The sequence below is a fragment of the Oncorhynchus mykiss genome, chromosome 4 (genome assembly GCF_057628025.1).
Source record: "Oncorhynchus mykiss isolate SJ-2025 chromosome 4, ASM5762802v1, whole genome shotgun sequence".
NCBI classification, from domain to species: domain Eukaryota; kingdom Metazoa; phylum Chordata; class Actinopteri; order Salmoniformes; family Salmonidae; genus Oncorhynchus; species Oncorhynchus mykiss.
Genome location: NC_143025.1, coordinates 20,476,274 through 20,503,195, shown reverse-complemented (window position 1 = coordinate 20,503,195; position 26,922 = coordinate 20,476,274). Strand labels below are relative to the sequence as shown.

The 26,922-nt window shown below is 41.5% G+C and overlaps 2 protein-coding genes across 2 annotated transcripts in view; both read left to right on the top strand.

Annotated features, from left to right (window-relative positions):
• Window positions 1-9,484, top strand: part of LOC110521470 (ubiquitin-conjugating enzyme E2 R1) — a 40,078-nt gene extending 30,594 nt beyond the window's left edge. Inside the window, exons 4-5 of the mRNA XM_021599045.3 lie at window positions 6,737-6,871; window positions 7,065-9,484. Coding sequence (XP_021454720.2) covers window positions 6,737-6,871; window positions 7,065-7,287 — 358 coding nt within the window. The 3' untranslated portion in view covers window positions 7,288-9,484. The remainder of the gene's footprint in view (window positions 1-6,736; window positions 6,872-7,064) is intronic.
• Window positions 9,485-17,105: 7,621 nt separating this feature from the next.
• On the top strand, window positions 17,106-26,604 carry LOC110521468 (C2 calcium-dependent domain-containing protein 4C). Its single transcript, XM_021599040.3, has 2 exons — window positions 17,106-17,220; window positions 21,432-26,604. The coding sequence occupies exon 2, from the start codon at window positions 21,478-21,480 to the stop codon at window positions 22,714-22,716; it is 1,239 nt and encodes a 412-aa protein (XP_021454715.2). The 5' UTR covers window positions 17,106-17,220; window positions 21,432-21,477; the 3' UTR covers window positions 22,717-26,604.
• The last annotated feature ends 318 nt before the right edge of the window (window positions 26,605-26,922 follow it).

The window sequence follows — 26,922 nt, the reverse complement described above, 5'->3', positions numbered from 1 at the left end:
TCTAATGTACCTTCGTTAGATTTTATCTCCTCTTGCCCTGGCTAGCATTAGTTGTTGATGTGCATAACTGAATGAGAGGGAGCCTACCTTTTCATGGTTGTTAGATCAATAGGACTGTAACGTTCCCAAATGTAAGAGGACTCCTTTTGTATTTACATATTTGCACAAATCCATTCAGGTTTATTTTGTGGCTTTTGGCAAATACATTATAATGATCTAAAGTCACGCTGTTGCAACTGCCTGTAAACACAGTCCAATTCAAAGTGAATGATGGTAGGTCCGTTTGGCAAATGGCTTGTTTGTATAAAGGCCAACTGTAACTGATTGGCTCTAGCGCACCAGTCTGTGTCGACTCTGGTCCTGGACGAGACAATGTTTTTATTCGGTTTTATTTACTGCAGAGTCTATTAATTGTGCAAATGCACATCTGCTTTCCCACTATATTTTGCTCTAGAATTTTCACAGATGCCTTAGCATATGTAATTCCCAAACATTCTATGAATTCCTGAAATCTTGAAAATGACCATATCTAAGTGGTCACTTGTCAGAATTTTTTTTAAAGAATGTCATTCTTCCTGTCAGTTCCATTTTTTTAAATGCAATGTTTCTCACACAAGTTATTTTCAAAGGAATGGCTAACAACAGGAAGCGTGCTGCAATAAGAAACACAGTTCCACTCACCAGATGATGATAATTTGAAACTTAACTTCTTGTTAAAAGTTATTCTTGAAAAGGGAGAAGCTAACAAATTATCAACAAACTCTTTGATATCACCTGCTGCAGTCAATGCAAACGAGCCAACAACAAAAGCTAGAAGGGACACGTTTCCATACGTTTTGGTAAAAAACTGTCCCACTTTTTTAAGTCAATGTGATTGGTTGATTCCACTGTCATTCCAAAATGTTGCCCTAATGCAGTTGAATGGCAGATGCCTTTATCTAGCTTCTGATTGCCTAGCTGATGGCTGACTTACCTAGCTAGATTTATCTCCCAAGAGACCAACAAAGGAAAATCCTGATTGAATATTTTATTTTCAGTGTTAGCCCTTTCTTTTCCAACAAAAACTGATGCGATTAAATCAGAACATTGAAAATATTATTATTATGTTATTATCATGTTATTAATCCTTAGCCCTTCTCTGAAGGCGTAGAAGGCCAATTGTTCCCAACTGTGTTTAGGTTAGTAATAATTTGTAGAGTGGCTCTATTTTTCCTCAGCATGGATTTTTTTTTCATTATTTCAAATGTCTAAAGAATCTATATGTTGTTCTGAAATATGAATACAGAAATACTGGACATTTTGAACTCTTATGGTGGTGGTTTAACAAAATGACAATCATGGTCTTGAATTTGTATTTTTCTGGTCTTGACTTGGTCTTGAATCGGTCTCTCTTTTAGGTGGTCTCAAACACAACACTGCCAGAGAGAGACCACAGGTGTGAAAAAGTTGGTTATGAATAGATGGTATACAGCTGCAGATGGAAGTGACACAGAAATGTACATTTTCTCTGCATGCGATTTGGAGGTTTTCGAAGTTAGAGAGTTAGGTGAGTTAGCTAGCTAGTCCCCAGGCGATGACAGCAAATTTACTTTAAGCTAACTTTTACCCATTCATCTGTGAAGACCGCTAGCTGGTGTTCATATGGATGTCACCGTGACATGCCAATTAACTAACGTTACTGCCCTCAGTTAGCATGACGACAAGGCAAGCCGGTGCTAATGCTTTCCACTTGGCAGCTGTTTCACGGTGTCGCCGGCGGTAGCTTGTAACGTGGTCAATTGTTTTTCCCTCCCAGGATTATATTTCAAGTAGAATGGCAGCCTACACAAGAAATAACTAATATTAGTAACCATCTAGATGTCACAGTGATAGTCTACTCAATGGGGAGTACATTAATGGCAACTAGTGTTACTCAGGTAGGCTGTTTGTTCATCTGCCCGCAATTGCTATTAACCCATCTGCAACTACCTGTCTATATGTGATAAAGTGAAAATCTGATGCCCACACCCAACCCTATCTCGCTAATATAGAAAATGCGCTGTAGATTTCAGGTTGTCTCGAATACATATTTTGTGGTTGAAAAATACTATCTGTTTTTATGATACTGATAAAGATGGCACCTCTAAAGACATATCTAACTGTGCATTCTCTCAAGATGCTGAAAGAAATCATATTTCTTCACTCCTGAGTCAGATTTGACTACATTTGGTGTATCATTTTACTGCAAGAAATGCTTAATTATGCAGGAGTTAATATTAAGGCTATGTGAGAGGTATAATAGACCTAGAGTCAGTTTCCAGTTTTCAGGTTCCATTCAACTAATCTGAACAGACAGGTCACCCGTGATACAAGTCAGTATTCAACATCCTGAACAGTCGACTACAGTTCCCTTTATGTGCCATAGGCCTATTTGAAGTCCCCATCTTGTGACTGTCGAATTTGTATAGCTCTTCATAATCATCATAGTCGGCACTGCTATCATCCTCTTTTACCAGTTCGCATTACTTTTCTTGCCTTCTCTTTATTTTCAACTCTCCATTTCACATCTGGCCAAGTGCATGAAGTTCCCTCAGTGCTCACAACAAGCAACATCTGACAAAAGTTCCTCTACTTCTATTCAAGGCGAAAATGATGAATCAGACACCTTATCGATAGCAACAGCTCATGGTCCTCCTGGAATCAGAAGTTATTTTGACTCAATGGAGGAACGTAGTCAGACAAATGCTGATGAATGTCTTGCTCGACCTGTGTCTTCAACTGGTTCACCTCTGAAGCTCACAGGCAATGTGTATTGGAAGAGATTTCTGCATTTTCTTCCCCCAGCATACACCCCTCCAACCAGACATGCTTTATCTACTAATTTTCTGGATGCAGAGTTCAAGTGAAGGTCAAGCAAATCATAGAGAAAGCAGACTGTATTGCAATCATCTCCGATGGGTGGTCAAATGTTCATGGGCAAGGAATAAGTAACTAAATCATCTCCACCCCTCAACCAGTATTCTGGTTGAGGGGCACAACAGATACACCGGTCTCTACATTGCAGATGAGCTGAAGGCAGTCGTAAATTACCTTGGACCACAGAAGGTATTTGCACTGGTAACACAATGCTGCGAACATGAAGGCTGCTTGGTCTAAAGTGGAGGAGTCCTACCCTCACATCACACCCATTGGCTGTGCTGCTCATGCATTGAATCTGCTCCTCAAGGACATAGTGGCACTGAAAACAACGAAGACACTCTACAAGAGAGCCAAAGAAATGGTCAGGTATGTGAAGGGTCATCAAGTTATAGCAGCAATCTACCTCACCAAGCAAAGTGAGAAGAATAAGAGCACCACATTGAAGCTGCCCAGCAACACCCATTGGGGTGGTGTTGTCATCATGTTTGACAGTCTCCTGGAGGGGATGAAGTCTCTCCGAGAAGTGGCCATATCACAGTCTGCCGATACGGACAGCCCCATCAAGAGGATCCTCCTGGATGATGTATTTTGGGAGAGAGTTGTAAGCAACCTGAAACTCCTGAAACCTATAGCAGTAGCCATTGCACGGATTGAGGGAGACAATGCCACCCTGTCTGATGTTCAGACTCGGCATCCAGAGAAGAAATCTGTACTGCCCTGCCCACTTCACTGTTGCTCCAAGCAGAAGAAACTGCAGTTCTGAAATACATCAAAAAGCGTGAAGACTTCTGCCCGAAGCCCATACACGCCGCAGCGTACATGTTGGACCCCAAGTATGCTTGCAAGAGCATCCTGTGGTGCAGAGATCAACAAGGCCTATGGCGTCATCAATACAGTGTCCCGCCACCTTGGCCTGGATGAGGGCAAGGTTCTTGGCAGTCTGGCGAAGTACACTTCCATGCAAGGGCTGTTGGGATGGAGATGCAATATGGTAGTCGTGCCAACATGTATCTCATCAACCACCTGGTGGAAGGGACTTGGATCTGAGGCTCTTTCCTCTGTTGCCTCCATCATCCTCCAAATCCCACCAACATCAGCCACCTCAGAGCGCAACTGATCCTTGTATGGGAACACGCACGCAACATGCTGACCAATGCAAGGGTTGAAAAATAGGTGGCCATCCGGGCAAATTTGAGGCTTTTTGAGCCTGACAACAAGCCATCCTCAACAAGTTTGGAAAGTGAAGATGAGGCCTCAGTCTGATGTTCAAGAGGTGTACATTGAGGAGGTCCAGGGAGAAGACATGGAAGCCTGAGAGGAAGACAACCAAAGATTTAGTTTCTAGACTATCATTTTACAGATGTATGTTGAAAACGTTTGTGGGAGATGCGATGGATCTTTGGGGATCATTCAATATTCCCTTTCTTTTGCTGTTCAGTGAAGTCATCCCATGTGAAGAGGCAACAAATTTAATTAAAGTTCAATTCGTAACTAAATTGTTTTTATTTCTATTGGAAGGATTTAATCATTTGCAATTGTCTACTTATGATAAGGTGAACGAAACATAAACCTGTCTCCATGTGATATGGTAAATATATCCAATGCAAAAAACATCTGCATTTAAATGGTATTAATATTAATTGGCATATATTTCTGTTAATTCCCATATTCCTGTTAATTCCCATGGAAAGTTTCCACCTCTGAATATTTCCCAAAATGTTCAACCCTAGTTGTGACCCATTTGTTGTTGGTTGTTTTGTCATAGTTGTCTCTAGGGGGGCATAATTTGGAAGGGAATAATGTGGGCTGAGAGTGTCAGGTTATTGTCCAGTTCTGGCATTTAGGTCGCCACAGACTAGTACATGTCCCTGAGCCTGGAAATGGTTGATCTCACCCTTTAGGATGGTGATGCTGTCATCGTTAAAGTGATTCTATTGGTGGGGATATACAGTTGAAGTCGGAAGTTTACATACATTTAGGTTGGAGTCATTAAAACTTGTTTTTCAACCACTCCACAAATTTCTTGTTAACAAACTATAGTTTTGGCAAGTCGGATAGGACATCTACTTTGTGCATGACACAAGTAATTTTTCCAACAATTGTTTACAGACAGATTATTTCACTTATAATTCACTGTATCACAATTCCAGTGGGTCAGAGGTTTACATACACTAAGTTGACTGTGCCTTTAAACAGCTTGGAAAATATAAGTATAAACACCATGGGTCCACGCAGCCGTCATACCGCTCATGAAGGAGATGCATTAAAAATGAACGTATTTTGGTTCGAAAAGTGCAAATCAATCCCAGAACAGGACCTTGTGAAGATGCTGGAGGAAACCGGTACAAAAGTATCTATATCTACAGTAAAACGAGTCCTATATCGACATAACCTGAAAGGCTGCTCAGCAAGGAAGAAGCCACTGCTCCAAAACTGCCGTTTAAAAAAGCCAGACTACGGTTTGCAACTACACATGGGGACAAAGATCGTATTTTTTGAGAAATTTGGAGGGTGTCTCGCTGGTCTGGGCGGGTTGTCTGTTGCTCCTTTGTGAGATGCTTGGGCTGTGGTTGAGGGTGACGTCCTTCAGGGTCCTGGCAGAAGTTGGAATTGCTGCCTTGTAGAGGTGGACCTGGTCGTAAAGGCTGTTTAAGTCCAGGGTGGAGTGGTGGCCAAGGTAGACATTAGATTTTGAGGCACAATCCCAGTTAATGCTTGCATTCACGCGCTGTATGGTGGCAAGGTGAATGTTTTTTCATGGTAGTAGGGTGGGGATAACCACTTGTGCATTGGGGAAAGTGGAAGAAGCTTTTTCAATCACTCCCTTGAGTGCTGTGGTCACCCTTTCCTGCTGGGCCATCAGGTTGTTTGTTGCCGTGTGAATTGTGACTTGGGGACAGGGGGGCTGTTAGGAGGGGGTGGGGTCTGTTGGGTTGGTGGCTTCCTGTTTTCCCTGTCCCATTGTGGTCCGAGTTTGAGGTGGGCTGTTCTGCTGGTTTCTCTGGGGGAGTGTCCTGCTCTCTGTCACACCTCAGCTTTCTCACCACCTCCTTCACTGCTGTTAGCTGTGCCGTGTGTTCCTCTCCCTCCTCTTTCACTGCTGTTAGCTGTTCCTCTCCCTCCTCCTTCACTGCTGTTAGCTGTTCCTCTCCCTCAAGTTCTCTCACCTCAGTCCGGAGTGCAGCCAGTCTTGGTATCTTAGTAGCCTTGTTTACTAAGCTTTATATAAGAAAATGACCTAGAAATAGTATTTTACTTTTTGACTTCGGAAGGAGGTTCAGACTGAACAAAACTCACTCATTCTTGTGTTGGATGGAATTTTCAGGTTTCTGCTGTTTCTTCTGCAGGTTTTGGTTTGTTAGAAGTTTTTTCCTGATAGTCCTTCATAGTAATAATCCATTCAGGTAATTCTGTCCAAAATCAAGGTTTTAGGTATGGAATTTGGATTTAAGGTTTTGATGTAGAGGGTAGTATCCTGTAAGTCTTTATGAAAAAAATCCCAAGTTTTTCTACATTTATCCAACTTTTAATTCAATTTATTTTCAGAACTCAGGAGCTCATGACCACTTTTTTTTTTCTCTGTTCCTTCACGATCACTCTCCCTCCCTCCTTCACTCTATCCCTTCCTCCTTCACTCTATCCCTTCCTCCTTCACTCTATCCCTTCCTCCTTCACTCTATCCCTTCCTCCTTCACTCTATCCCTTCCTCCTTCACTCTATCCCTTCCTCCTTCACTCTATCCCTTCCTCCTTCACTCTATCCCTTCCTCCTTCACTCTCTCCCTTTCTCTTTCTCCATTTCTTCTCACTCTCTCACCATATCTCCCTCCCTCCCTCAGGACGATCCTTCTGAGTGTCATCTCTCTGCTCAACGAGCCTAACACATCCTCCCCAGCCAATGTGGACGCCTCCGTCATGTACCGCAAGTGGAGGGACAGCAAGGGCAAGGACAGAGAGTTCACAGAGATTATCAGGTGGGCACACATATAATCACACACACACAGATGATGGCCAGGCACAGAAAGAGCAACGAGATCATCAGTTAGGTGGACACATGCGCACCCATGGACACATCAAGGGTGAGAACAGGGTACAATCAAACCATCAGGTATACCCTGTACCACTTCCACAGTTCACCCTTTGTCGCTCCACTGTCTCTCTTAACAGGAAACAGGTCCACGCCACCAAAGCGGATGCTGAGCGGGACGGTGTGAAGGTGCCAACCACCCTGGCAGAGTACTGCGTCCGGACCCGTGCCCCACCCCCAGACGAGGGCTCCAACCTCTTCTACGATGATTACTATGACGATGAGGACTTGGAGGACGAAGACGAGGAAGATGGCGAGGACTGCTGCTACGACGAAGATGACTCGGGAACCGAGGATTCCTGACGACCCGCCTCCCCATCCATTCCTCACCCCCCTGTCACCACACCCCCCTTAAACTGAACTCATACTCCACCCTTCGTGTATACACCCTTACAGATCCCCCCCCCCCACAGCAGTGCAGCCACACCTGCACTTTAAACTCAGATGCGTTTAAAAGCTACGGAGTTAGTTTGTCCATTTTGTTTCTGGTGTTTTTATTTTTCTGTTGGTCAGTGGAGTGTTAGAGAGATAACGTTAGACCTACATATTATTCACATGGTTTGCTCTTCATGGCGAAGCCACTCAATTCTCAATTACCACTTGCTTTTGAAAGTTTTGAGTAAGGCCTCTGTCTGGGTACAGACACTCTACGGGAGACAGAGGCCTTACTCAAAACTTTCAAAAGCAAGTGGTAATTGAGAATTGAGGCAGGCCTGAGCTAGTGATGGTCATCTTAGCTGTGTGACCTCTCACCTGGTTGACAGCCGTGTGAAGCCAGCCTCCCTGGCACACGAGGCTAGCTGAGGCTAGGGGACCCTGACATTTCACTCTTGGGGACCCTGACATTTCACCTGTCTGCCTCAGGTCAACTTAGCTCAAAAGCCAAGTCTTACTGAATGAATTGATGGCCTGTAATGATGAGATGGGTGCATTGCAGATGGTTGCTGTTATAATACTGATGTACTCTTTCGGAGACCTTTGCACCCTTTCATACACATTTGTTACGGTATGTTAAGTGGCAGTGGTCTGAGCTCGGTGTCTTTACCCATGGCCTGAACAACCGAGTTAAACACAGCTCCTAACGCTTATCACCACCACATGCTTTTTCACAAGTCCAACACCACGTGCTTTCATCTCATGTAATTCCTCACCAGCCACCAGCTCATTTAAAGATGGGAGTGAGGGATAGTGTCTCAATGTGTGTCTATATGGGCGTTTTGGTGGTGGTTCATTATTTTATTCAAATGTAGTGCAGGAATGCTTTGCAGAGAGAAGTGAGTTAGACACCTCCCTCTGGCAAGTCTGTTCAACAGTGATGGCCTCGCACAGCAGCCATCTTGAATTAGCTGATTTGTTTAGATTACATCCTCAGTCAGTCACTTCCCCAAACATTTCACATGACTAGAAGTGCTCGTAAAACGAGTAGCTCCATCACACAGGATTTTACACACTGACTAAATACAAACTATTGAACAGTATTCACACCACCCCACATTTCTGTTTCAGTAGTGTGTAAATGTACATTCATTGTTACAACATGACTACTTGATGCTAAGTTTTAGAGATGAAAAGTACATTTCCCAACTGATGCTAGGGATGTGGATAGGGAGGTCAGTAGTATATTTTAGGGACAGGTCAAACAGCCAACCCACTAGCAAGTTGGGTGGTATCAGGCTCGGCATAGTGCGGTTGGGAAACACTGTGATGATTGAGAATGGGCCGAGGGCTCCCCTTTTGGTTCTTTTGATGCAGTCTTTTACTTCAGACTTAAGGTGTTAGCAACTATATTTTTTCCCCCTTACATGTACCAAGTGCAATGATTCTCAGCCTTTTTGTTTTAAACACCATGTCATGGGGGTTATTCACTGGACTTATCAGTACATTTTACCACCCGTTTGTTTTCGATACAGAAACAGTCAGGTATTCTGTGTTTTCCAATAGAGAAAAACAGGTGATTACTGAACACTCATACTTTTAATGTTGTGTTAACATCTTGAGTATGAAGCATGTACACATCAATCCAATCATCATGAATTCATAGAACTGTTTTACATTCACCATATACAGATGTTAAGTTATGTGAATAACCCCCATTTTGTTTTACTGTAATGTTTGGGGCAATTGGAATTTTGTGAAGCTGCCGATTTTATCATGTAATTTCCCTCCCAATGTGCTACCTTCCCATCTATAGACATTTTTTTGGTGGCAGCATCAGCAAGGGACCCCCGGCTGTTACCAAAATTCCTCAGGAAAACAAAACCACCAACTTTTTCAGAGTGAATCTGACCACATTGTGTGTGTGTGGACAACTGCTCTCCTCAACGCTGGTCCCCCAAACCTATCACCTCTGCTTCAAAGACTGTTTATAATCTTTACCTTGATATTAATATGCACATGTGGAGATTTCAACGATCATTTGATGTATTTTTGTTCTTGTTTGTATTTTCTTTTCTAATGTTTTGTACATCTATTTAAAACCTAAATAAAGATCTTTATTAGAGTGTTGAGATGTTTCTTAGAACCAGGAGTGAATGAATGTATTCTAACAGATGAGAACTTAGTTATCCTTTTTTATGGTCTATTAATATATTTTGATTGACTAACAATAATTTGAATAAGATTCTGAACTGTCTATTTATTCATCCCTATTTTCTCTTAGACACTGTGGGAATTTATGACTCAGGGATAACTCTTGAGGTAAGACTGTTATTCCTCTACTCACTCTTATCCTGAGTGTTGAATGTAGAGAATGAAGCCACTGGCTCAGTTATGGACCCCTTGTGATGTCAGAGGTCAGGTGACCCTAGAGTGGATGAGGAAAGTTAAGATCTGTACCATGCAGTCACCTTTAGAGTTGGGGATGTGGCAACTGTTAATAAATCATTAAGAACACATTGTGTGTCATAGCATTTATTTATTACATTCTCTATGTGTTCCCTTACAGACACCATGGGGATGTATCACTCAGGGATAACTGAGGTAAGACTGTTTTGCTTACTATTCTCATAGGCAGTGGCAGACTTACTATTAGGCAGTAGTGGAAATTGCCTCAGACCTCACATCAAGGCCTGAGCTGGGCAAAAAATAAAATAATTTCTCCGCTTGATGCCCCATGCTACAATCAGCGCAGGACTGAGAAAATAATAAGAAAGAAAGATTTAATTTTAACAGAAAAATGACCCAAGCTAACACATTTCTTAAGTAAAAAGTCAGGTGCTGCTAATAATACTGCCACTGTTGCCAAGGCAGAGCACATGTATCTGTTGCCCATGTATCTGATGCTGTCTGGCCAAAAAGAGTATGGCATATCAGATACACCAAAAGTATGTGAACACCTGCTCTTTGAACATCTCATTCCAAAATCATGGGCATTAATATGGAGTTGGTCCCACCTTTGCTGCTATAACAGCCTCCATTATTCTGTGAAGGCTTTCCACTAGATGTTGGAACATTTCTGTAGGGACGTTCTTCCATTCAGCCACGAGCATTAGTGAGGTCAGGCACTGATGTTGGGCGATTAGGCCTGGCTCGCAGTCGGCGTTCCAATTCATCCCAAAGGTGTTAGATGGGGTTGAGTTCAGGGCTCTGTGCAGGCCAGTCAAGTTCTTCCACACCGATCTTAACAAATAATTTCTGTATGGACTGTGATTTTTCCACAGTGACATTGTCATGCTGAAACAGGAAAGGTCCTTCCCCAAACTGTTGCCACAAAGTTGGAAGCACAGAATCGTCTAGAATGTCATTGTATGCTGTAGCGTTAAGATTTAATTTCACTGTAACTAAGGGGTCTAGCCTGAACCATGAAAAACAGCCCCAGACCATTATTCCCCCTCCACCAAACTTTACAGACGGCACTATGCATTGGGGCAGGTAGCATTCTCCTGGCATCTGCCAAAGCCAGGTTTGTCCGTCAAACTGACAGATGGTCACTCCAGAGAATGCGTTTCCACTGCTCCAGAGTCCAATGGCGGCGTGCCAACACTTGGCATTGCGCATGATGAGCTTAGGCTTGTGTGCGGCTGCTCGGCCATGGAAACCCATTTCATGAAGCTCCCGACAAACAGTTATTGTGCTGAAGTTGCTTCCAGAGGAAGTTTGGAACTTGCTAGTGAGTGTTGCAAACAAGGACAGATGATTTTTACGCGCTTCAGCAATTGGCCTTAGTGTTTTGTGAGCTTGTGTGGCTTACCACTTTGCGGTTGAGACATTATTGCTCCTAGACGTTTCCACTTCACAATAACAGCACGTACAGTTGGCTGGGGAAGCTCTCACAGGGCAGACATTTGATGAACTAACTTGTTCGCAAGGTGGAATCATATGACACTTGTCAGCAAAGGGTGTGTCTGAAATAACCAAATCCACTAATTTAAAGGGTTGTCCACATACTTTTGGCGTATGATCCACTATTGCTAGAGATCCTCAGGAACAACCACACGAACGTGACAGAGGAAAGAAAGGTAAACTCACGATGTAATGGAATGATGCAAAATGTAAGGAAACTAATACTGAAGTCGGTGACAGTTATAAAAGTACAGTATGTGGGTATAACTGACAGTGGCTACAGATAGCGTAATCAATGTTGTTTCCATGTCATTTCAATTCAATTACGTTGAACCAACGAGCAATACACGTTGAATTGACGTCTATGCCCAGTATGAAATTAACTCAGTAGGTTTGGCTCAGTACCATCATATCCGCATGACTACAGAAGTCGATAGCTTGGGTCTCCACATTTCATCCCAAGTTATAAGGCCAGCATTTAATGAACTTCAATGTGGAAAAGGTGACATGTTCATCAGTGATATGTTGATCAGGGTGCTGAGGGGAGGATGGCTCATCACAATGGCTGGAACAGAGCGAATGGAAACCATGTTTGATGTATTTGGTACCATTACACTGATTCTGCTCCAGCCATTTACCACAAGCCTATTCTCCACAATTAAGGTACCATCAACCTCTTGTGATGTTCATATGCTTCAGTTTGCTGCCATATTACTGTTTTCACCTGTTCAGCAATCATAAGGTAAAATGTATTTATATATCCAAATGGCTTATTCATTAACCTAGCTCTTCTCAATATCTCTTCTCAATGTGTAGATTACAGTTCATGGAGAATGTTATTTCTATCGGAAAAAAAATTAAGTAGATGTTCTACTTGGAACCAACAAGAAAAGTTGAAGATGAGATCCGTACCCTGCAGTTACCCTGAAAGATAGAGTGGTGGTGACCTATAGGATTTCCTGATGCTCTCATTAGCTAAGCTTTTCAAACATGCCTTCATGCCGAAAATGGATGAGCGATAAACTAACATGGTTCTTCAAACAATAGCCTTGTAAGAAGAGAATGTATGTTGGTTCTGTAAATAACTCTTATTAGGTTGGTGTTTTCATTCCTCAAGGGGGCAGCATTACATTATCTTTCCCTAGAATCTGGAGTAGATAACAGTGGGGAGTAGATAACTAGTGTCTGTTTACACATGGTTTCAATCTGCTGACCCAGTGAAACTGCTTTACATTCAACAGTAAATGTTACAGACAATTGACCTTAACTTGCCTAGTGAAATAAAGGTTCAATAATATACAAATGTAAAATAATTCTTGTCAGGTGGTTCTCTTTCACTTAGAAAATGGCTCCTATTGCAGTAGTGTGGGCAACAACACCAAAATAATGTGTACGGAAATAGTCAATTGAAACATCAAACCGTTTCAGTTTGATTATTTGATGGTTCTATGTCATTGCAAAGGCTACCTCATCTGTTGGGCATCGAGGGAGAAGACACCATCCGTGTCTGATTAGAGATCAAATGGACCAGTTGGACCATATCCTAACTTCAGAACACACACACACACACACACAGAGAGAGAGACATGAGTCACATGACTGACAGACAGACTTTTTGCATTTTGAAGTCTTAGAACCCCCTGGTGGAGATGACCCATTTCACATCAATGTGTTTTTCATCTGCCACAATCCAATGAATCACAACTCTCTTTCCTCTGATGTCAGAGTAGCAAAGACACCAGCACCTGTGCCTCAGTATCACCATCACTTTGTACTTCAGACTATAGTTATCATGACCACTTTTTCTCAGCCTTAGCTCATCTTTGTCTTCTCAGATCACTCCTATTCCCCAGCGACACACTCTCCACCCTGCAGTGTCCCCCACTCACTCACCCACACCGGACCTGCGCTCTGCCCTGTATGTGACTGGAGGAGGTCTGGTCCTTGTGAGTCATATGTTCTCACCTCTCAATGGCTGACTGCTACAGAGCTCCATATGAGAGGCCCTGAATCACAGCTCTATACCATAGTCCGGCTGTTAGACTGGAGGGAGAAGAGTAGGGCCTGGTGGGTGGTGGTCCGTGTGTCAGTCCTTTCCTCTTATGAAATGAACTGTCACAGATTGGAGAGGTGAAAAGTGCTCCTTCCATATTGTGTTTCTGTGTGTGTTAATTATATAAGTCTGACGTGTGTGCGTACATGTGCCTGTGTGTTGTGGGTGGCAGGGGGAAACGTCTTGCCTTACTGTATGTCGGGATATGCAAAGCTTGTTTATAAAGGCAATTAATGGGGATGGGGAAGAGAGAGAGATATGGTAACAACAATAACAATCATAAAAATGGACTGTGTGACGTGTAATGCCGCTGTTGACTCCCCAGCCGTTGTGTCCGTCTGTGAGGGTGAATGGAGCCGTCCTCTATGCAGCACACAAACTTTAACAACAAGTGCTGTGCTTCGACAAAATGTATTATGCGAGAAATGTCGGTTGAAACGATATGTTATATATATATATATATATATATATATATATATATATATATATATATATATATATATAACCATCAATTCGAAGTAAACTTGGGAGTCCCACTACGACTCGTTGGGAAAACATGCGTTTTTTTAGGCTACAGATGAAAATACAGTATGAGTGCTGTTGGCTAGAGCGCATAATATCAGTGGCACACACTATATAACGCAACCGTTTTTTGTGAGAAAGCCATCAGTTGAGTTGGGGAAAAAAATATTTAACGTGTATTGGTAATTTAAACGCAAAAATATACAGTATTTTCTGTACCCTACGTCATCATGCACAGCCTTTTATTTGCAACAAGTCAATTTGATGGAAACATCTCTGGTTGGAAAATGTGCATATTGTTTTGATGTGGATTTTAGAATATTTGCATGAAAATCAGATTGCTGTACACAAGACTGTGATCATCTCAAGGACCTTAAACAGTGTTTTACCAAGTGACTGGGTAAGAGTTCTGCAATCCATAATAAATTAGCTGGGTTATGTCATAAAAAATTACACTGGCAGTGGACTGTAACGGTTTGACATGGTTGCAGCAAAGCATACAATGATAGTCAAAAGCTAAGATGTTTGTCATCCTATATGCTCTAAAAGTTAGGGGTTCAACAGGGGTTCTCCTACGATCCTCAAAGTTCTTTGAAGAACCATAGGGTTCTTGGCACTGAAATCCGCCCCCAAAAGGTTCTTCCAAGAACCCCATAGGAGGTGGGGTTCATCGAGGAAAATCCTTAGTTGGTGGGGGTTCTTGCAGGAACCTGACTGCCCAACTGAAAAATTTGGATTTGAATTTGAAAGGATAGCAGGTGCAGGCACTTAACTGAAAAATGTAAAGATCTCCTCAATGTAAGGTAAGGTTTGTCCCTTGTATGATCAAAATGTATATTGTTTTCTGATGATACTATCTATCTTTTCATATTTGTGCAAATCTTTCTATGACAGAAAATGGACACAATTCAATGGATATCAATCAACAAAGTGGTAACAATATGTAGGCTATAAGAATACGTTGAAGGTTATCTGTATTGGGTGCAGATTACTCATTTTTGTGTCTGTCTGCAGGTATACAGACGAGAACGCATACAAAGGTACAGTATGTCAATTGGTATTGGTATGTTATGCAGATCACATTTACCATCCTCCTTCCTTACCTCTTCAATGAATATCCCATAGGCCTCTACATTATGGACAAGGTATATGTATGAAAACCATTATCAAAACAGTTTTTTTTCATTCACATTTACCCCAAAAACCAAGGTATGAATACTGTTGTGTGCATGTTTTGTTAATCATCAGTATAATTACATTTTTTTTTAATTCACAGACTTTACCCTCCCGACATCTCTGAATATAACAGAAAACCTATTTGATCACCATGCACTGAAAAATTATTCTGGCTATGGATACAAAGAACATTAACATCAACACGCCACAGGATATACCCATTGGACTTGGGGCTCTGTTGGGAGTTTACCTCGTATTTTGATTTTTTAATTCTGCTTTGCCACTAAAATCATAAACACTGACAACTAAAATATTGTTATTGTTATTTTTATGCATATTATTATTATTCATAATAATACTTGGTATTGGTATGTTACGCAGATCATAATAATAATAATAGGGGAGGGGGTAGTTCAGATATTAGCCCCAAAAGGTTCTTTGAGGATCCATTAAAAGGGGTCATTTGAAGAACTGTGGGGTTCCCCCACAGTTTCAATTTGAAAACCCCTGAAAGATCCTCCAGGAACCTTTTATTTTTAGTGTACATGTGTTTACCTCTTCAGAACAGGTTGAGTCATGAAGTGTCAGAGTTAAGACTGTGTTTGTCATAAGGCCAGTCTACCTACCCACAGCCTTAAGTTCTGTCTCTTCAGTGTCTCTGTTAAAGCGTCAGGTGTGTTATGGTTAAAGAGACTGACAATTCCAATTAAAGTCTAATCCGATTTTTAATTTACTATAGGGCCTCCTGTTTGTGTGTCAGCACCCAATTCAATTAGGTGCGGGACAGATAAAGGGCATCGTCTGCCCCAGGAGCAATGAGGTGCCTGTAGGTTTCCATAGGTGTCTGTGTGTCTGGCTATACCTCTCACAAACAGGTAAGGAAGAATAGAAGCAATGGTTATATTTTGGGAGAATAAATGACATGCTGATGAAATGTTCATTGTATTTCACAACACAATTCATGGGCCACAGAATGGCACCTCTGGCAGTTGCAAGGCCTTTTCAGAAAATAAACTGACAACTAAGTGAAAAATGTGAAAAATGCAATAGAAAAGGTCAAACTGAAATGTTTATAAAAAGTGTCTGTAGCAGCAAGTCACTGACATTTTGGTCAGGATATTGTGCTGCGCTCAAACCTAGATTCTTTGATAAAACAATTTGTGGGCCTATGTGCCTTCGCCATCATCCACCTGATCTTTTCTAAAGAGTCTTCTTCCTCCCATTTTTAGACACAGAAAATCTATTTGTTGCTGAGGCAAGGTTTCCAGGGAAACAGATGGGTTGATCTAAACCTGAAGAAGGACCAAACATCTGTAAATTAAATCATACAGCCAGCTGCACTGGGATATGCTCCACTGAGTTCACGTTCTGCTGCTGTAGATATACAGTAGCCTATATCCCAATAAATGTCTAAACATATTTGGCAATGTCAAATCATGTTCCATTGAGAGTTCCAATATGTGAAACAGCACTTGCCCAATGTCTGGAACTCTAAATCACTGGAAATGTCTGCATTATACCGAAAGTGAAAAACGGATGGAAAAAAACTGTAAGATGGGAGCCACATGTTAACCATTTTGACATTTTGCTGTATGTTTTTCCTTACCTTTTCCACCGGTGTATCATATTTTTATTTTAAAGCCTATATGGTTTTGACTAATGCTGGAAATTGGTGCAAACTATTTGATGTTGCAGTGTATCTGATATAGATTGTTGTTTTAATTGTATTTGTCTCCATCAAATAAATTAATGGTCACTCTTCACAATAACTACATAGGGTAATTACTCATGAGGGATGATCAACTGGCCAATTATTGATGCCACTTTCTGCATGATGCGATCTAAACACAACAAGAACAACTTAATACGTTTATACTCATGTCTAAACTTGTGTGCTCAAAGCCTGTTGATTCCTTCATATATATCATGTAAACTCGTCCTGTAAGAGTGTATCTCCTGACTAATTCTTGAGCTTCAGTGATTGTGACTGGCTCTCTTGAGGATCTCATCATTTTCTCTTATTGGTTGGCACCCAACAACGCCCGGGAGAGTGTATAAAAAGCATAATATTATTCCATCTAGCGCAAGTCGATCTCTAGGGTGCGGAGGAGACTATATAGTTCTGCAAACAGTGCGCGAGAGGAGGCGGGAGAAAACACCTGTTACGGAAGAATCAATTCGACAAAGCAGCCTCCACGTCTTCAGTAAGTTTATTAAGCTGAATTCAACCGTTGTCTAAAATTGAATATTTGTCTCACTCAAGAGCGCATAATGAAATATATTTCGGCACCGAGAGCATATAAACTTCTAATTTTCACTTGTTGCACTTTATTTCCGCGTTAAGATAGGCATAGGCTAATGTAAACTACTACAATATTTACTTTTTAAATAATACATTGACTTTCTTCCAGTGCACCACGTTTTGCTAAAATCTAAGGAGATCCGTCTTGATTCTCTATAAAGGCAGAGTTATTATAAATTCAAGCTTGTGCAAATTCATCACAGACCAGACCTTTAGCCTATACTTTTGTCCTATCTTCCATATCGTAGTTAATATGCACAACATGTCAGTTAAATGTAACTTAACGGAATACAATACAATAGAATACCGTGACTGTTAAGAAAGTGGATTGCAATGTGCTTATTAAGGGTGTTTATTGTTACGTAACATTTTAAAACGAACCAAATCAAACCTCAACTAACTTAACAGTGGTTCTAAGATGAATAAATGTAATCTATTGAAAAAAAAATGAGTGAAGGCTACATGTGTTATTCTGACTAATGCAGCAGTCTTTATTATTCCACAGGAGCAATATGCTGTGCAGCATGTTGACATATACTCACTGCTACCTAGACAACATGTATGAATGTACTACTGTATGAGTACAAATAATAGTGTTTTCTTAGCCTTTGTAAATAAATCATGTGCTAACATTGCATGTATTCTTTCAGGGATGCAAACTAGTCACCTTCGGCGAAATTCGGCGTTTTGAATCCAAAATAGGTGACCTGCGTGATTCGTGTAAGCGAAAAATTACTGTCGTTTGGAAAGTTTGAGGTGAGGGAGAAAGTGTGGCAAGTATCTTGCTAGCTGGGTTGAATTCTCCGTTAGCTAGCCAGAGAAATGTTGAGCAACATTAGCCAATTTATCTGATCAAATAATTGAGTTCATGGTGTGAAAATTAGCTTGCTAATAACGTAGACAGATAGCTAACGTTACAACATCAAATTAGCTAACATTACTAACTTAACAAATTCTATATAGTATTAACTGGTATACGACACCTTGCCGTTGTTGTGCCGAAAATCTCCCCCTGCCTGCTCTATAGAAAGTATTTGACACTATAGAAAGTATTTGACTCTGATGTGTGCCACAGAAAGTATTTGACTCTAGCCACAAAGTTAAGGAAATTAGAAGGGGAGGGGGGGAGTAAAATTTAGGGAAGCAATAAACATTTCAGAACAACTACTAGTTGAATAAGACATGGAGAGATGACGAATTTTGGCAAAGAGATTTATGTATAGACTAATACACTTGAAACAAATAGCCAAACCGAAAACTGCAGACATTACTTGCTCCTCCCCCGAGACCAAACCGACATAAAAAATCAAATGAAACGCAGCCTAACGTGATCAGTAATCTCAACTAGCAGCAAGTTGCAGCAATGAAGAATTGAGTGCGTGCGCGTTCACACGAAGGGGGAGGGGGATTCTTGCAGGGGGGAGATTTTCGGCACAACACTGTTCCTCAAGTTATAACGCGTTAGTTGCTTACTGGACCCTGGAAATCTGTGTGAAATGTTAACTAGCTAACGAGCTAACCACTATCTGTTAACTAATGTTTCCCTATACAGTATGTGGTTCATTTTCAGATTGAGAGAATTAGGTGGAAATGAGGCGTTGCTTGTTATTAAGCAAGTGGAGCTGGAGCTGGGCCTGGTTTAAACTGGATGCCACTATAGATGTGAAAAGAAAACCACACACTTTCCCTCTTTCTCGCTTTTGCTGGCACATTGTAGAACAGATGTCCACAGGCATAAAGTGTACAATGTAATAATGTGCAGTGTACTCCGAAGATATTGTTTTTGTTGTGTTGAACTTGACAGTAGCATGTGTGAGTGAGGGGGGATTATATATTGTTTTACTCAGTGAACGTTATTTTTGCGCACATGTAGCTTTTTGCACTTGATCGATGTCTATAGTGGCCACTATAATAGAGTAAAAATAGAATGCCTGTTTGTTTCTACTTTAAGATGTTTTTTTCCAAAGTGTGTGGTTTTTTTTCCCATTTATGTGTGTGGTCACAAGTGTTTTATTATAAAGATTGTCACGGATAACTGCAATATTAGGGTATTGTTTTTTTCTCAAGACTTGAGTGTCATTTGCAGTGAAGTCTAGGCAACAAATAACATTGGATTGCTTTCTTTACATTTTTTAGCTGTGAGTTAGGTTCACATGAACCACTTTATTTTACACACAGACTGATCATGTAGATCATATTCTTGGTTGTTTAATTAGTTAAAACCTGCATTTCCCCCTAGCAGGGATTTTTTTGTCCATGTTTCAGTGAAGAAGAAAAAAAGTGTCACTTTTTTGGGCCCTCATCCCTGATTCGTTACATACAGTTGAAGTCGGAAGTTTACATACACCTTAGCCAAATACATTTAAACTCAGCTTAAAAATACATTTAAACTTTAAACGCCATTTTGCCATAACTTTGGAAGTATACTTGGGGTCATTGTCCATTTGGAAGACCCATTTGTGACCAAGCTTTAACTTCCTGTCTGAGGTCTTGAGATGTTTCTTCAATAAATCCACATAATTTTTGTCCCTCATGATGCCATCTATTTTGCGAAGTGCACCAGTCCCTCCTGCAACAAAGCACCCCCACAACATGATGCTGCCACCCCTGTCCTTCACGGTTGGGATGGTGTTCTTTGGCTTGCAAGCCTCCCCCTTTTTCCTCCAAGCAGAATGATGGTCACCTTGACTAAACAGTTCTATTTTTGTTTCATCAGACCAGAGGACATTTCTCCAAAAAGTACGATCTTTGTCCCCATTTGCAGTTGCAAACCGTAGTCTGGCTTTTTTATTGTGGTTTTGGAGCAGTGGCTTCTTCCTTATTGCGCGGCCTTTCAGGTTATGTCGATATAGGACTCGTTTTACTGTGGATATAGATACTTTTGTACCTGTTTCCTCCAGCATCTTCACAAGGTCCTTTGCTGTTGTTCTGGGATTGATTTGCACTTTTCGCACCAAAGTACGTTCATCTCTAGGAGACAGAACGCGTCTCCTTTCTGAGCAGTATAATGGCTGCGTAGTCCCATGGTGTTTATACTTGCGTACTGTTGTTTGTACAGATGAACGTGGTACCTTCATTCGTTTGGAAATTGCTCCCAAGGATGAACCAGACTTGTGGAGGGCTACAATTTTTTTCTGAGATCTTGGCTCATTTCTTTTGATTTTCCCATGATGTCAAGCAAAGAAGCACTGACTTTGAAGGTAGGCCTTGAAATACATCCAGAGGTACACCTCCAATTGACTCAAATGATGTCAATTAGACAATCAGAAGCTTCTAAAGCCATGACATCATTTTCTGGAATTTTCCAAGCTGTTTAAAGTCACAGTCAACTTAGTGTATGTAAACTTCTGACCCACTGGAATTGTGATACAGTGAATTATAAGTGAAATAATCTGTCTGTAAACAATTGTTGGAAAAATGACTTGTGTCATGCACAAAGTAGATTTCCGAACCGACTTGCCAAAACTATAGTTTGTTAACAAGAAATTTATGGAGTGGTTGAAAAACGAGTTTTAGTGACTCCAACCTTAGTGTATGTAAACTTCTGACTTCAACTGTACCTCTTATTTAGGCTGCTAAATCATTTTTTTATTCAACACCTCTATAATTAAGCAATAAGGCATGAGGGGGTGTGATATATGGCCAATATACCACAGCTAAGGGCTGTTCTTATGTACGACACAATGCAGAGTGCTAGGTCACAGCCCTTAGCCGTGGTATATTGGCCTTAAATTACAAACCCGAGGTGCCTTATTGCTATTATAAACTGGTTACCAAAGTAATTAGAGCTGTAAAAATAAATGTTTTGTCTTACCCGTGGTATACTGTCTGATATACCACAGCTTTCAGCCAATTAGCATTCAGGGCTGGAACCACACAGTAGTGCCTAAGAACAGCCCTTAGCCGTGGTATATTGGCCATATACCACACCCCCTCAGGCCTTATTGCTTAAGTATACACTTGACACATTGGGGTCAATTTAATTGATTTCATCGTTTTTAGATTCAGTTAACCATTTCTTACACAGATATAGCAACAGTTGTAATGTGATTTACTCAGTGTGTTAATTCATGTATTTCATAACTGCTGCCATGTTTGTGCTTTTGCCTCCAGACAGAGAAACACCCTTGTATCCCACCTGGTGAAGCCCAGTGGGATAATGTGGGTTCTGGACAAGATCCGTGGGTCAGTAGAGACCACTGTTCTCCGGCGGGGGGAGAATGGGGTCAAGGACAGCAATACTCCAGTCTACAGCAACGTCCTCACCCCTGATAAGATCCCTGACTTTTTCATTCCCCCCAAGCTGGTCTGCTGCCCCCCAGAGCCTGAGACCCTGGACGTCGTCAAGCCGAAGGAGGGGCTGCGGCCCTCGGCCTCTGAGCAGACCATTGGCAGTAAGAAAATCATCAGCCCTCGCAGCCCGCGTCTGGTTGCCAAGCTAGCTGGGGACACCAAGAACCTGTTGAGGGCTGCCAACCGTCACATTATCCAGATAGAGAGCGCTGATGACATGGTGGCAGGGGACACCAACGCTGACCCTCAGTCTCAGACCGCTATGTCACTGCCCTACGTCCCCAAGACCCAGACTTCCTATGGTTTTGCCACTTTGATGGAGAGCCCCCACACCCGCCGCAAGGAGTCCCTTTTCCACTGTGACCAGACCAGCCCCCTGACCTCTCCCAACTCCCAGAGGAAGGGGAAGAGCAGCGTTAGCGAATGCAACCACCTCAACCCCCCTGACTTCAACGCCTCTCACAACCCATACCGCTACTTTAGTGGAGGGGAGAGTGATACCTGTTCCTCGGCTGAGTCCTCTCCCTTCAACTCCCCACTTCTCTCCCGCTCTGCCTCGCTGCTCAAAGTCTTCACCCACGAGACACAGGCAAAGGTGGTGAAAGCCAAGAGGACGTTTGCCCGCCACAGCTCCTTGTCCACAGACGAGTGCAGCTCAACCGAGCCCAGTCCCAATGTGCTGCGGCGGCTCCACTCCTCTTCACTCCATGGCGGTGGGCCGTCGGACCGGGAGCACACCGTCAACCTACACAAGGGCGGCAGGGTGAGGCTCAGCGCCGACTACGATGCTGGCACAGCCCGCCTGCGCATTCGTATTCTGGCTGCCGAAGAGCTCTACGACAAGATGTACGACATTAAGAGCATCAACTGCTGCGTGTCACTGTACCTCAACCCTGGCAAGCTGCAGAAACAGCGGAGCACTATCATCAAGAACAGCCGAAATCCTGTGTTCAACGAAGACTTCTTCTTTGACTCTGTGACCTCAGTGCAGGTGAAGAACCTAGCTGTGAAGATCAAGGTGGTGAATAAGGGCACCAGCCTGAAGAGAGACACTCTGCTGGGGGAGAGAGAGATCCCTCTGGGGAAGCTGCTCCATGGCCTCTAGGTCTGTCCTGACGATGCAGAATAGTACTCTGACTAACACAGAATGAGACTATGAATGATAATGTGCGTGAAAAAAGATATGTAACTGGGGTTAGATGTTTGCTTGGTCTTCCCTGTATTCACATAGAACTGTCTGAAAGGAAGTCAATGTCTGGTCTGGTCTAGCAGTTTGTCTCTTAGCTGGTCACCTCCTCAACCTTCTATTCCCTGAACCTGAAGCCCTGCACAGCCCAACTTGTAAATCATGTGGTGGACAATCGAATATGGCACAGGTCAAAAAACACCTGCTCGTTTGAGGGACTCACTTTTTGTACTCTCTTGATCTCGACGTTGAATGTCGCATGGTTGCAATTACATGTGACTCAGACAATACAGGATGCGAGTCTCTATGATTCAGTTTTTATTCAGCACTACAATGCTTTTATGGATCAGGGCGTCTTTGATGTTGCCACTATAACTTGATGTGCAAATTATCCTTTGATCCTTATTGTTGTTGCGATCCACAGTAGCCTACTACCGGAAGGAAGGCCAGTCTGTTATGTGACCACAATGTCCAAAACCTGGAGAATAGAGATCAGACGTCACCGTCTGCTTCCCTAGCGCTTGGCATGAATATGTAAATGCAGTGATATGTTAGCAGTTTGTACTTCAGTTTCATAACGCCCACAAGCCTTACCAAGAGTGATAGATAGACAGAAAGAGAGAGTGACAGAGGGAGGGGGGGAGGGTGTATGCATTACATTTTAAAGAGTGTGACATTATTCAAAGGTGTTGAACATAATTTTATACATAGATGTTGTATTTGTATAAGACATATGCTTCAGTATGATGTATACTGCATGACCAAAAGTATATGGACACCTACTCGTCAAACATCTCATTCCAAAATCATGGGCATTAATATGGAGTTGGTCCCCCCTTTGCTGCTATAACAGCCTCCATTCTTCTGGTAAGGCTTTCCACTAGATGTTGGAACATTCCTGCGGGGATTTGCTTCCATTCAGCCATTAGTGAGGTTGGGCACTGATGTTGGGCGATTAGGCCTGGCTCGCAGTTGGCGTTCCAATTCATCCCAAAGCTGTTCGATGGGGTTGAGGTCAGTGCTCTGCAGGCCAGTCAAGTTCTTCCACACTGATCTCAACAAACCATTTCTGTATGGACCTCGCTTTGTGCATGTGGGTATTGTGATGCTGAAACAGGAAAGGGCCTTCCCCAAACTGTTGCTGCAAACTTGGAAGCGCAGAATCATCTACAATGTAATTGTATGCTGTAGCATTACAATTTCCTTTGACTGGAACTAAAGGGCCTAGCCCAAACAATAAAAAACAGCCCCAGACCATTATTCCGCCTCCACCAATCTTTACAGTTGGCACTATGCATTGGGGTAGGTAGTGTTCACTGAAAAGTCACTGAGCTCTCAGTGAGCTCTCATGCTACTGCCAATGTTTGTCTATGGAGATTGCATGGTGGTATGCTTGATTTTATACACATGTCAGCAACGGGTGTGGCTGAAATAGCCGAATCCACTAATTTGAATGGGTCTCCACATACTTTTACAACATTATGACTTTGTAAATTATGTACTGCTGGAGAGTGAATGATTAGCAGCCCTCTGACCCTGAAAACCTTCTAATTTGCTGACTTCATTATTATGATGGTGACCTGTGTTTTCCACTCCTGGCAGTCTAGACAAGCCACTAGGCCAGAGGACTGAGAAAGGAAAAACATTTACAATAAAAAATATTTACAATAAACATTATTTGACATGAAGGATAGCCTTCTACTCTCTGCATGTGCTCTGCTGTCCTTTAAATTGAATTACAATACATCTGATCTGATTGTAATTTCAAGAAGGAGACAGAGGAAAGAAGCAGAGGTTGTTTCTGCAGATGGTTAAAGGGTCACCACACACATTCATCTTTGAGATATGGAGTCATTTAATCATGTCAAACATGACTATTATACAAAAAATAGCCATTATTTTTGTGAGTTACATTCCCTGTCATGTTTTAACCTAGACTATACAATAGAGTTCTCTACAATACCATTGCTTTTCTCCAAGCTTATACTTTATATAACTTTGTTTGGCTCTAACTGTGAGGATTTTGTTATTGTGGAAAATCTGAAATCTGCTACGATACTATTAAATGATTCATCTGTGTGTGCTCAATGCTCATGCTATGCCTGCTGTACATGGGTGCGTGCTCACTGAGTTGTAACCAATCCCTTCTTTGGCTTACATTGGCATGACTAAAAAACTAAAATATTGTCAGTAGATTTTATAATACTTCATTGTAGTAGGCAGGGTCAAAATGTAGCCTAAGTGCTTTTATGATGACAATTTAATTAAATCAAAAAGTGAGTAGTGTATTTTGGGGATTGCCAACTATTTTTGTAATTGATTGTCTTTTCTTGTTTCTCATCTACAGATGTAGGATTTTAATTTGAGCCAGTTTTCTACAGTAGTAAAATAATCCTGTGGCAGCAGGAAATGTGAATTATTATGTGGATTATAATTAATGGACATTGTTGTGGGCTTTGATACATTTTTCGTTAGGGCAAATCAAGTCTGAATTTTCCAATTGGAAATTGCAATCTTTAGAATCCTTTTTAAAACTCAAATACACGACAAGTTTGCATTTCCTACTGTGCAGAAAAATTCTCAGCAACGAAAGAGTTATCAAATTAAGATCTTACATCTGTATTTAAAAAGACAGCCCAATGTACATTTGAACTAGGAATAATTCTCCTGAGAAATGAAAACTGTGCTGGAAGCTATCTCACTCAACAGGTTAGATACGCAATTAAAACATGTAAAAAAAGATCAGCAAAAATGTCAAATGGATTCAATTAACTTTCTCCTCGTGACTGTGTTTTCAATTATGCTATGATTTGAAGTGCTTTAAATACTGTAGGCCAGATCGCCTTGCTGATTATCTTCTATACCAACCACAGGGTTAATTATCCTGGTTGAATACACTGTAAATATATATATCTTACTAACTAGGCTGCTTATGGTGCCCAGGTGTGTTGTTTTGTGGGATGCCAGTGGGAGGGCTTACTGTCAGCTAAATAATGGATAAATATATGTTTTATACATGCAGTCATGTATCAAATGAATACAGTGATTTTAGATCTGAGCACCTGATTTCTAACAGTGGAGGAATACCCACTATCCTCTAAGATGTGTGTTTTTCTCTGTTTGTTATGGGGAAGCCCAACACCTCTATTGGGGGTGCAGAAAACCTGCAGATGTATAATGTATATAGCCACTTTAAATGGGTTTGCCATCATAGTATGGACTTGCTTTTTAGAATTAGACCTCTGCTTGATGCATTAGATACACAGTTAGCCAATTTGATTGCCAACCTTGATTTAAGTCTCTGAGGGATTGCCAGAATGAACTTTACAATTAGCTAGCTGTTGGTGTTCGGAAATCCTTCCTAGTTATTCTGTGCTAAATGGCTATTTAATTACACAAGCTAAAAAGGTCTGACTGTCAATTTTTTAAAATTAAACTCGGAAGACTGCTTATGCGAAATAATGAAAGTGGGGAGGATATTTATTTCAGTGATCTAATTTCTGCAGTGGAGAGAAGATGTTTAATATGCTGAACTTGTTCTGTTTCTCAAGAAAATGAAACAAGTGCCAATCCGTCATACTTGATGCCAAATTCTTTAATTGTTATCTCAAGGTGTTAGATAAATGATGGATGCTAGTTAGTTTCTATCTACTGTATTGTTATTGTTGGTGTGAGTACTTATGTATTTTATACTATGATGTCATTAGTAATGGACACCTGTGGGTTTTCCTGACTGTTCCTCAAACTGTGTTGATATAGGCCTATGTATGACTATGAAATGCCTTGATTAAAAGCAAATTTATTGTAGATTCTTCATGTCATCATTACTACTTTGTTGACATAATGACATTATACAAATCAGCGCTATAGCAGTGACCTCACATTGTGTTATCAGATCTATCAGATCTGATACAACAGTGATTCTCATATTAGGGCTCTATTCAATTGGTATTGCGGAAATTCAGCTTTACAGTGTGATTGAAAGTTAAAGGCAATGTTCCCGTGTTAGCGGGAACACGTTCACGGTAAACGCTGCGTATGTCGGCTCAATCGGAAATTACCTTGCCATTCCTAGCGTGCAATCTATAACGATTCAGTGATACTGATTGAATAGAGCCCTTAGTG